Raw genomic sequence first — 12,500 nt, forward strand, 5'->3', positions numbered from 1 at the left:
TCTGTTATATTAGCTTTAGGTTTTCTATAAAAATTAAAAGAAACATTAAAATGATAAATGATCCCAGAGGAAGTTAAGCCCCTCCATGAAGCAAAGAGGTCTTTGAGGTTATTAAGGACTATGATAAGGAACCAAACTGATTTTACATCAGGTTTGTATATTAGTAATGCAGAAATTTACATTTGCTTGCTCATCCCCAATCTCCACCTCACCTGATGTGTGTGTGTCTGTGTGCATTAGATAGTAGTGTTGTATGATCTGACCAAGCAGTGCATGTATGCGTGCATGAATGGATAAATGTGGATTGTAGTGTAAAAATACAAGCTATATCAATGCTAGTCATTTATCAATTCTTGTAATCCCACAGTAGTGTTTAAGAGGCAATGTATAGTTTATGTTTAGAAATATGCAAATGGGTATGTTTTAATAACAAGTCAAGGTGCAGTATTAGCAACATGGACGTTTGAAGACAATTTGTACATTTCGTGAACAAATCAAGTTGCATTTTAACCACATATCAGGAAAAGTTATACATAAGGTAGCACATGTACAAAATATCCTTAACAATCAAGTTTATTGCTAACACAGTAACTAAAAATATTTAAAGCAAGCGATTGAAATACATATTTAGGGGAAAAAAACCTCCTAATAAATGATTAAGTAAATCCATCTCTCTAATATCTATCATTTCTCTCAGGAAATGCTATGTTTATTATACACTATATAATGCACTAAAAGCCATATAATTGATCCCGTACCCTGCAATGAAAACTGTATAGCTGAGGTATTGCAGTAAGTTTTTAGTATCCCCACTAATGGGTTAAAGCTGCATGAAAAATATGCAGGCTGAGGCTTAGCTTTTTGTGCGATAGGAACACAAAACCCAGTTTTACTTAACTCCTGCACTAATACTCATTGTACAGACCTGGTAACAGGTTTTTTTTTTTTTCCAACAGTTAAATTCTTTGATGCCCACATGCACAGACAGCGTGTGTTCTGCATTCTTGGTTAGCATTGAACTGATGAGAAATGTGTGAGTTCAGGTACTCAGTTGAAGGTTAGGTTTCGGACTCCTGACAGGGTGCCGACTGGAGCGCTCTTGCCTTTCAGAAGGGTGAGGGACATGATGAAGAAGCATAGGCACATGACACCCAGAATGATCATGCCTGAGATGAGTGCGATGGTCATTGTATTTGTGTGAAACACTGGAGCTTTAAGATGGGCTAAGCAGCACAAACACAAAAAACATTCCAAAATGTAAAAATGTCTTTCACATTCTCAATGCTTTTTCTTAAGTTCATGCAAAATGCCAAATAGCAGTGAGTGTTAAAACACTAATACCTTTTTTGCCATTCCAATGAGAAATGACACAACTTTTAATTGATTTTAATCAGATTGAGATATCCCGGCTCAGTATTTGATTTTCAATAACAACTAAAGCAGTATACTGGCTGAACAATAAAATGAATCCTGAGGAATATAGTATGCGCAGGCATTGCAGAAGGGTATATGTTCCTGTCTAGATTATTGTGCAATCATCCAGTTAAGGAAATCCCAAAGGTTGATTCTGTTCATCTGGACATAGTATTTTCAGTTGGTGAAACATTTCATCACTCATCCAGACTTCTTCAGTCTCAGCTGGCTGCAGGTTTCACCAGCTCATAATGCATTTGTAGCATTGTAAAATGGTAAAAGATGTACCATACAATGCTGTGATTCCAAACATGCTGGAAATCTTCTAATGGTACTCATGGCCAGCGATCAAGGGTCATGACTAGGGATGGGTATTGATAAGATTTTCACAATTCCGATTCCATTTTCGATTCTGTTTAACCATTCGATTCTTTATCGATTCTCTTATCAATTCTTTTTTAAAAAGGAGAACACTAAGGTCAAATAGGTTAGAACTTTGTTTTATAGCTTCTCTTTGAACGAGATAGAAATTTAGGAGTAACATGGCCTTACAAACCTAACAGTGAGATCTTAAGAGATCCAGCCTATGGCTCTTCCATGGGGTGTCACAGGGTCCCCAGGAAAAAAAATTTCCTGGGGTAAAATAATAAAATAAATATTCTTCTGTAGCAATAACAAAGTATAACATAAATTATTCTGTAGCAATTACACAAGAATATCCAGTAATGTTCCTGCCTACAATTAAACACATTCACTTACCATCTGCTGTGGCAAATGGGTGCAAGCCTTTTACCACAAACTTAGTCACTGCGCGGTGACATTCGTCTATCCTGGCCTGAAAGGAGACGTTACCGGTAGACTGCAGCGAGATCTACCAGCATCTGATCCAGCCAGACTCTGTCTGTTTCTCTCATCATGGTCACTTAAATGCAGCGCACAGTAATGGCAGGTTTTGTAATAAGGCAGATCGCGCTAACATAATATGCACTGTTAGTTGATTATTTACCTGCCGAATTAATGGGAGAGGACGTGCAAACGTTACCGCTGCTGCTGGATTGAGATTCACGAGTCCGGAGCAGATTTAAAAACACGACATTCATTTAAGATTATCGCGTGTTTTGTGAGCAAATGCTTTTGCATATTTGTAGTGTTTCCTCCCTTAAATGAAATGTCTACTTTGCAAGTATTGCAAGTTGCCTTGTTGTCATCCGTTCTCGTAAAGTATAATCAAACTTTTGAGCATTTGAGCCGCCATGTTTCCTGCCAGGTAAATGACGCAACGTGGTGACGTCATTCGGGGCGACTGGAATCGATAAGGGAATCGTTTGCAAAAATGGCAAACAATTCCAAGGAATTGAAACTGTGGGAACCGGTTCTCAACAAGAACCGGTTTTTGATACCCATCCCTAGTCATGACAATTTGCATGTTAATGATTATACAATTGATATTACAGCCCATTGTTAGTTACTAGTGCGTTAGTTAGTCCTTTTTATAAGGCTAGGAAAATCTGCAGTCAGCTATGACTAAAGAAGTCAGTGAAAATGTTTCTCCCAGTGAAAACACAAATATCTTATAACCTTTAAAAGTAGAACAACACACAAAAGCATCATACCACTTATTGAACAGAATGACAAGACTTACCCAGCTGAGAATTATTGGCTGGTATTTCATCTGTGAAAAACAAAGACATGGCATTTCAGCACACTGTAATCCATATGGTATATATTTTCTTTCATTCGCGTGTATACAGTACGTTAGACAAGGATGCCTTGTCTAACATACTGTTTTGAAAATCCTAGGTCACCCAGACAAGCTCTCAACTTTAGTCAACATTTAGGTGTCAAATCTTGGATTTTTGACATACACTAGTGTCTTGTAATACATTGGATAATCAGTAAAAATTATTCAGCTGTGGAAATGTTAGGCAAGAGGGTTATTAAACTATACCACTCCGAGTTATGATAGGCCCAGCAGTCAGGATGGCGTTTCCAGATGCAGCATTTGATCCCTTTCCCTCAGAGAAATCTCTCCTTTTCCTGCTGCCACAGATCTATGAAAATATTACACAGAAAGAATGAGTCCTCTCTCATGTGGTGTATGTTCTTATGATGAGGAATTCAGGACACAGACTACTAATATAACCCATCGATGTTGCCAAGATATGTGTCCAATTTGATATCGGAGGAATATCTAACCCCTTATTCTGCAGTGAGGGAAATAATGATTTGATCCCCTTTGCTCAAATGAACAGTCTCTGATATTTTTGGTAGTTTTATTATTATATAATGGGGAGACACAGAACTAATCAATCATTCAGTTACAGCTAATGTTGATCTCAGCTTGTCATCTGTATAAAGTAGACCTGTTTTCTTCTCTATGGAAGGACCATTTGGAAATCTCAGTCTGTTTGGAAAGTCAGACAGTCACTTAGTCTGAAGAAATATGTATAGAATGTAATCTGGTCAACTAATTGCTTCTATGAGCAACTCTTTAGTGACAGTGGGAAGGAAAAACTCCCTTTTAATAGGAAGAAAGTTCCAGCAGAACCAGGCTCAGGGAGGGGCGGCCATCTGCTGCGATTGGTTGGGGTGAGAAGAGGTGGACATTCATCTAACACTGTATACTGAAGCATCAGATTAGCTCCAGCAAATTTATTACAATGAACTTTGCTGTGTAACGAATCCTTTATCACATACAGATGCTTTAAGAAATGCCCATTGTGATTACAAGGAATGTTTCTATGAGCACCTAACTATACTTGAAGAACTGAATTTAGGAATGCTGAAGTGAAGCTGATGTTTACATTCAAGAAATAAACTATTTCTATAATTAATATTAAATTAGATGCAATAATGCAGTATATGCTTTGTATGAAAACATAATAGAACTAGTATTTATTAATTCAAATAAATGTATACTTACCCTTTGAATGTAGAGTGAATATAAAAAACTATGAGAGGTATAAACTGTAATGGAAAAGAATGTACAGTAGAAGTATTTCCCAATTGTTGTTAAGAATTTGTAAATGAGCCTACGTATTTTAACCTAAGTAAGATAATTATGTCGATGAAGTTTTCCATTTTGAAATGAAGGTGACTCTAACAAGATTATTGTGTTATATTTTATCCCAAGATTTTTTTTTTTATGTGTGTGTGTGTCAGTATCCAATCTCACTGGCATCAGCATTGGACAATCATCTGCTCGGCACAGCTTGGTGACACAGTGTAGGAAGACAGTGGACATCTTCTGGTTCTTGTGCTTTACAAAGCGGAATACTTCAAAGGCAAAACGACCCATCTGGCTCTTCCCATTCTCAAACACTGTGGTCTGGGGGTCTTTTTCACAACTAGTTCAGAAAAGCAACATTAGAGAAGACTATTAAAACATTGTCAAGGATAGTCAGAGTCAGAGTTTTACACAATCATGGGTCTGTTATTATACTGGAGTTACCTAAAGAAAAGATCGTAACGCAGGTCATCATTAGGATTTCCAGAAGGTGTGGTGTAACAGTAGTCCATTAGAATGTTCCATCTAATTTGCACAAAAATGTGATTAAAAGCAGAACAAAGGAACAGAACATGGTACAACCTGTTTTAGGATAACTGTGTTTCAGTATGCAGCCTTATGTGGAAATGGTGCCTCCAGAGCAAAGTTGTGGAAAAAAAACATATATACATATACATTTATATACAAAAAACTTGTACTTTACAGTGTTAATTTATCGGATAAAATAAGTTAAATGTTACTGTTATTATTTACCAGCCGGAAACAGCAGGGCTGTCCAAATTCAGAGGCTGCATCCTCCTGAGGACACGGCCTACGCGGTCTAATTGGGCCGAGTCCTCCGAAAGCCGGGTAGGCTGGATGTGAGCGACTGTGAAATTGGACAGTCTAGCCTTCAGAATTACGTCATGAGCTCTCTCGGTGGTGTGAAACTCTGCCGTCTACTCCTTGCTATCTAAAATAAACCGGACGCTGGCACAAATTCTCGACCATCTCACACTTCTGTTTATTACATTTTCTGTTTGACGTTTATTCAGCTGTCTAAAAACCTCGGAGGAACCCTCCTGAGGGATTAATCTAATCTAATCTAATCTAATCTAATCTGATCTAAACTAATCTAATAATTTAAATCTCAGCCGAACTGATTCAATTTTGTTGTCGGGAAAATCGGGAGAAATTCAGGAGAATGGTTGCTCAGGAGATTTTCGGGAGGGGCACTGAAATTCGGGATTCTCCCGGAAAAAATCGGGAGGGTTGGCATGTATGCGGGTGGATTGTATTTATTACAAAGTTTTAGTACAAAAGCTCTTCAGTTATCTGCACACTGGTAGGATAGAAAGAAGAAGAACAACAACAACAACAATCAAATATGCCCTTTTATTCCTTTGGTCTGAACTGATTCAGCTAATTGCAGCGCAAGTTAAATCATTTCTTGTGCAGGAGGAAGACATTTGTGGTTTGGTCTATAGCTAAATTGTGGACACTACTTTATTTATTTACTGATTGCAATGGTACAAAAGCACAATGGTGAAATGCAAACTGTGTCCAGGAGAAAAATATGATTCAGTACTTGATAAATAAACCCTTGTTGACAAGCACAAAAGTAGGACATTTCTGTAGTTGGTCACCTGGTTTGCATACATCAAAGGAGGGATTTTGGCCTTTTTCTCTATGCAGAAACTTGCACATTTCCTTAGGTTACTTGGTTGCCTCTTGGCAACTCAAAGCTTCAACTTCCTCAGCTGCTTCCTTTTCTCTCCTCCTTTGTTGTCATGATGCTGTGTTTTTGGTCATTGTCATGCTGGAAGACTCATCCATGATTCCTCTTTAGTGTTCTGGTTGAGGGAAGGACGCTCTCATCCAAAATTTTACAGTCTATTGGCTCGTTAATGTGGTGAAGTTATCCATTAGCAGAAAAACAGCCCCACAGCATGACTACCAGATGATCCAACGCGATGTCTATGCCTGTCCTGTAGCTTGACTGTACCTTCTTTTGGTGATATTAAGTATTTTGATTCCTCCAAACACGGTGTGACAAGTTGATGCCAAAGAGCTTGAGTTTGTTTTCATCCTACCACAGCACTTTGTCCTAAGTCTTCTCTGAAACCTTTAGATGTTCAAGGCTGTCTTGAGCAGGGTGAGCAGGTGTAGGCAATGCCAGACCTGTCCAATATAGTGCAGTGTGTTACCAATTATGTTTTGGTGACTGTGGTTCCAGCTGCCTTCACATCATTAACAAGTTCATAGTTTTAGGCTAATGTCCCATCTTTCTCATGATCCTCCTCACCCCATGAGACAACAACTTGTATGGAGCTCCAGACCGAGGGTGATTGATGGCCTTTCTTCCATATCTAAATAACTGCACCAGCTGTTGTCACCTTCTTATCTAACTTCTTGCTGATGGCCATTTGAGCCCCGTGCAGATCTACAGTCTTGCTCATGACAAACTCTGACAGCTCTTTGGTCTTCTCCATGGTAGTGGAAGAAGTTGGAATTAAAGATTTTGATTCTGTGGGCAGGTGTGCTTTATAAACATAATAAGCTGACTATCTGTAATTGATTGATGGTCTGTATCTGTTTCTGAAACTGATTAATTGATTGTAATCTAATCTCTGGGAGCCAGAATTTTATCTAGATTGTAGGGATTCAAATGCATACTTAACTCAATTATATGAAAATCCATTTATAATTTTATGTAATGTGGGGATTTTTTTTCTGGAGTTTTGGTTAAAATTGTGTCTCACTTCATTGAACTTAAACTATAAACAGTGTTGGGAAGGTTACTTTTATCATGTATTCCACTACAGATTACAGAGTACATGCCCCAAAATGTATTTTGTAATGTATTCTGTTATGTTACTCAATGAAAGTAATGTATTCTGAATACTTTGTATTACTTAATATATTATCATGCTTTTTACAACTAGCATCTAATGTACTATTGCTGTGTGATTTAATAACTATTACTTAAGGTTACTCGCCATAACAGTACCAACTAGATTTTTAAATCTTAATATAAAATGAGTAACAGTAGGATGGACATTAGATAAGACTGCACTTTTTGCACCAATCTCATATAGGAAACTATTCCGCGTGTATCTCCAAAAGTTGGTTCTCTTAATCTGGACGTAGCTTTTAAAGTGGGAGAAACATTTTGTCACTCATCCAAGTGACTTCTTCAGTCTCAGCTGACTGCAGGTTTCCCCAATCTTATAAACCAGGGGTAGGCAACCTTTCTGATGATGAGTGCCATCTAAAATTTCCTCAAAGTCAATGTGCCATTTGATTGCATTAGCAATAAATTTAATAACACTCTATATTAACAGTTACACACTATATAAAACCACTTTATAGAATTATATTTGTTCACAGATGTTTGCAGCTATCAGCGAATAGTTATCAGCTATTTTGAAACAAAAAAAGAAACTTTTTATCCATAACAAGAACTCCATAACAGCAAATGAACTGTACAACAGAAAATGCAAATGCTATTTGTGGTCTCCTCACAACAATGATAAGAAAAATAAACTGGGCCAATATGGCATGTTTGTTAATACAGGGATACACATATTAATGTGATCTCTGGTCTCCCACTCAGAGACACAGGTCTCCGAGTGTCCAGCATTCAGACAGCTACCTGAGAACACTCTTCGTGTAGAGAAAATCTGCTCACACAGATATGTAGAACCAAATACTGTCAAGGCCTCTGCAATGTTCTGAAGACAGTTAACCTTGTCAGGTAGTGATGTCCAGCAGGTGAAAATGCAAGCTCCATGAACACGCACAGCTGTGGATTCCAGCTGCGTTCGTAGTTCTGCAAACTTTGACCCCCACAGAGTCGAGGTTTTCAGTTCAATCAGCTGCATTTCAATGTCGCATTAACTGGCATTAACTCAGCCAATTAATGGGAGACAAATCCAGCTGCTCATTAAAGCGTTCTGGTTTGATCAGAAAAGATAACATTGGTCCATACACCTGAAAGTCCCAAAAACCCATTGTGAATTCTGTCTCGAGTCTACGGATGTATCCGTGTATTTCCGTGGTGCTGATGCTGCGCTGAGCGGACAGCTCCTGAAGCATTTAAAGTGTTGGAATGTGGAAATTTCAACATCGCTTGAAAAAACTGCCGGCTAGCAACGTCCCTCCTACCGGTAGGCTAAATTATTTTTAGCCAATTTCAAGTTGAATCTGGTAGTTGAGGTTGTTAGCTAAGATACTGTCGTTAAGAAGAGGCACAACTAATGTGTCTATGCGAACTAATTTGCGATGTGCACCGCTGGCCCGCCCATCAGCCTGGGCATTTTGACTAGAGACCGTCCCACCAGGTTTTGTAGGAAAAGCCATAAAGCCTTTGAATGAAAACAAACGCTGATGTGACAATGATGTACACTGTCTTGTTGGTATATGTATGATTTCTATACATTTTACATCAGATAAAAACTTTGGTTGTAAGATTCAGACAATTATTTATTAAAAGTGAGTAACTAACCTTATGAATAAAATACAGTTCACTATCAGTAACATCATAGCACCCACCCAGCTGTATAGCAACTCCATCATGGTAGCTAGTATGCAGTACGAGTTATTGTAACCGACTGTAAAAAGTCAGCACAACAAAAATAAACTCCACCTAAACTTGGTTTATATCTGACCCAGATAGACTGCAGGTCATAACTTCTTACCTGAAGATCAGTTCACCTGACACTTGGACCAGCGGCCGCCTCGGGTCTCTCCTTCTCCTGCCTCCCCTTTCCCTCATCCACCTGCTGGCCTCTGTGAAAGCTCCGCCATAGCCACCACCAAACAACTGACTTATTTTTACACATCGGCCACCATCTGGCCAATCCACCACCTTTCATTGTTTATACCGTTACAAAAAAGGAAAAAACCTTCGGCCCATAAAAACGAAAAATCACCATCCGGTATGCCCGATGGCCAGTCCAGCTATGGTTGTGCCATCAGTTAACCCTTCACGTGCCAGTTGTGGCACGCGTGCCCAGGGTTGCTGACCCCTGTTATAAACAGTACATTTGCATAATGACTGAAACCAGCCCACTGAGGAAGAATGGGCCAGGAGGTCACCTTCATCATGATTAGTCAAATTCTCATGACCATTGATCAACAACCACTGATCAATGGCCATGAGTACCATTCACAGAGAGTTGGGGAATGGCTGCAATCACAGCATTGTAAGATGGTGAAAGATGTACCCTTAGGCCCCCTCCTCGATTCAGAGATGGTCTTTCCCTTTTCGCGTAAATGGCCTCCTTGACTCCGCGCTCAAACCAGTGTTCCTCCCTGTCCAGGATGTGTACATCCTCATCATTGAAAGAGTGTCCACTGGCCTGACGAGGTAACTCTTCTGTGTTGTGCCATCTGCTTCGGAAGGGGTTGTTTGGTTTCCCTGATGTATAAATCCTGGCAATCCTCCTGGCACTTAACAGCATACGCTATGGCTACATTCACACTGGTCTTTATGCTCAATTCCGATTTTTTGATCAAATCTGATTTTTTTTTCTGCTTGTTCACACTGCAAATAAAATGTGACAGCAAACGTGCTCTAGTGTGAACCCTCAGTGGCCCGCATGCGCAAAAGAAGACGTTACACACAACGCGCTCTGTTTAGACCCAGACCAAACAGTATTGTTTGACTGATGGCCCTGGTCTTTAAGTCTGACGTCACTAGCCTTGTCTGGGCTAAACTCCAGTGCGGGTCCATAAATCAAACAATCACTGTGGCATCACTGAGAGTTGAAAAACTGTCTCAAGTCTTTCATCTGTAATAAAATGATCAGCATTCTGCTCTACAAGGTGTAACAATTCATTTTAACATCCAGGCATCCATGAAAACTGAATTTATGACATTTAACAGCGTTAGAAATTAGCAGGAAGTTAGCTCACTAGCTTCCTTCTAAATGCTAATAATACCAATAATATAGCATGTCCTGACTGAGGGATTTTGGAAACAAATTCAAACGTACAGCTCTGCTTTCACTTCCGACATAAATGAAGACAGAAAACTAAACAGCATTGACGTTTGTAGGGTTACTTAAGTTTGGCTAGCTGGTATATAACGATGTGCTACGTGACCGCTAGCGACACGGCTATGTGAGCATAATATAAACGTGCTTTTTTCAACTCGATAAAAGTTAACGTGAGGATTCTTGGTGGTCAGGAACAAATGTAATCGCATGGCAGGATGCCGTAAACAGACCAAACTTCAGCCAGGAGAACAACTGAGATAATCCATCCACAATACCAGGTTAGTCGAGAGAGGCTGACAGTGATCACTGATTGATCACCCAGTTTTGTTTTAAGTTATAAAGTTATTTTGTTATTTTCATATGGCCTAATAATTATCCTTATTGCTGTTTAAGAGAGGAGTGGTGCTTCAAAGGATAGTTGCAGATTTCTGTCAGAATTTGCAGATTATACAGTACAAATAAAATGTTCACGTTTGTCCAGCGTTGTCTTCTCAACAGTTTCACTAACATCTACACTGGATGGCCAGGAAGCGTTCACAATGTCTTCTCGGGTGCTTCACCGGCGCTGATAATTGGCGTCTGTCTTGTGTCAGCAACGTAAAAGACGAATTTAATGCAACATGACCATTCAAACAGCAGTCGCTTTCTCAAACATCAGATATGTATCGGATTCAGTACCACATACGAAAGTGACCCAGGTCGGATTTGAAAATATCGGATTTGTGCTGTTCACGCTGTCATACCATGATCGGATATGGGTCGCATAGGGTCAGAAAAGTCGGATTTGATGCGCTTTCGCCTGCAGTGTGAACGTAGCCTTAGTTACTCTGTTTGTTCTGGGGGACCCCATCTTTGGGGTGGACCAATTTATGGCGCAGCGTGTTTTGCGGTTTAAAAGCCACAGAGACGCAGTGTTTAGAAAATGCGTCTCAAGTGTTTCGATACTCCTGACATGTACGGGATAACTACAGGTTTTCACTTAGTCAGCAGTTGTCCTTCTCTCCTGGATCGGCTGGAACTTTCTTTAGGCGCTTTCCCAGCTTTGACAAATGTCCAGCTGGGATAACCACATTTCCTCAGGGCCTTCTTGATGTGATGTTCTTCTGCTTCCCTGGCCACTGTGTCTGTGGGGATGGTGTTGGCTCTATGTTGTTTATGCTCCAGTAGACGATGAAAGTCAAACCTTAAATACTGATCCGTATTCGTAGGTTTCCGGTACACATCAGCTTTTAGATGTCCCCCATTACTGATGGAAATCTCACAATCTAAGAAGGCTAAGCTGTCACTTTTCAAATTCTCCCTGGTGAATATGATGTGTCGGTCCACCGAGTTAATGTGATCCGTGAATTGTGGGAGGTTTCTGTTTCTGCCTGTAGAACTGACCCTTGTATGGGAAACAGGTGGAATGCAAACACAGTTCCAAAAGAAAACACACTTGGTTGATGCTGAGAGTGGTCCTGTTGCTGAGGTTGGGGTCATCCTAAGCAAGATGTTCCGTGTGTATATAAAACAGGTCTGTTGCTCCGAATCATAGTAAAGTGACCTCTGATTAATACGTCGGGTTCCATGTCTGGCTGAAAACTAGCTTTATTTTGTTGTCTGAGTCAACTTTGAGAGACAGAGAGGCATTGAAAGGCTGTTTCGGAGGAAAACATGTACACAGTATACAGTCGAGTCTTGATAGCTTACTTACAGCTGGGCTCGTCAGGCGCTTCTTTTGGCTACAGTGGTTATTATTATATTTACATGCTTCCATCTCCCATTTCTGGTCGTTGACAACCTGTACTTTTCGACTCTCCTTTCCCTCCCTTCCTTGCACTTACAGACACATAACGGGTTTGGCAGTCCATTCTCCCTGCAGCACGGACTACACTGCCTATGAGGCTACATTCTTTATGGCTATGCCTATAACACTCTGCCTTCATATTAAATAACTTTTTGAATAATAATTAAAAAAAAAAACTTTCTTCACGTCATTATGCGGGCCGCAAGTAGAGGTGACATGGGCCACAAGATTGAGACACAGGTATTAGAGCCTCTTAATGCGTGTTTTGTTTGGGTTTCCACGGGCTTGGAATTACCCAAAATAGAGAGGGCAT

The 12,500-nt window shown here is 39.8% G+C and overlaps 1 protein-coding gene across 2 annotated transcripts in view; it reads right to left on the reverse strand.

Moving 5' to 3' along the window:
* Nucleotides 1-368: 368 nt before the first annotated feature.
* Nucleotides 369-12,500, reverse strand: part of zpld1a (zona pellucida-like domain containing 1a) — an 18,655-nt gene continuing 6,523 nt past the window's right edge. For both annotated transcript variants that reach the window (XM_006810078.3, XM_006810077.3), the window contains exons 7-11: nucleotides 4,865-4,945; nucleotides 4,589-4,760; nucleotides 3,362-3,464; nucleotides 3,056-3,085; nucleotides 369-1,223 (exon numbers count right to left, since the gene is read on the reverse strand). In XM_006810078.3, coding sequence (XP_006810141.1) covers nucleotides 1,048-1,223; nucleotides 3,056-3,085; nucleotides 3,362-3,464; nucleotides 4,589-4,760; nucleotides 4,865-4,945 — 562 coding nt within the window. In that variant the 3' untranslated portion in view covers nucleotides 369-1,047. The remainder of the gene's footprint in view (nucleotides 1,224-3,055; nucleotides 3,086-3,361; nucleotides 3,465-4,588; nucleotides 4,761-4,864; nucleotides 4,946-12,500) is intronic.

Source organism: Neolamprologus brichardi, chromosome 10 (assembly GCF_056152115.1).
Source record: "Neolamprologus brichardi isolate AB-2024 chromosome 10, ASM5615211v1, whole genome shotgun sequence".
Classification (NCBI taxonomy): domain Eukaryota; kingdom Metazoa; phylum Chordata; class Actinopteri; order Cichliformes; family Cichlidae; genus Neolamprologus; species Neolamprologus brichardi.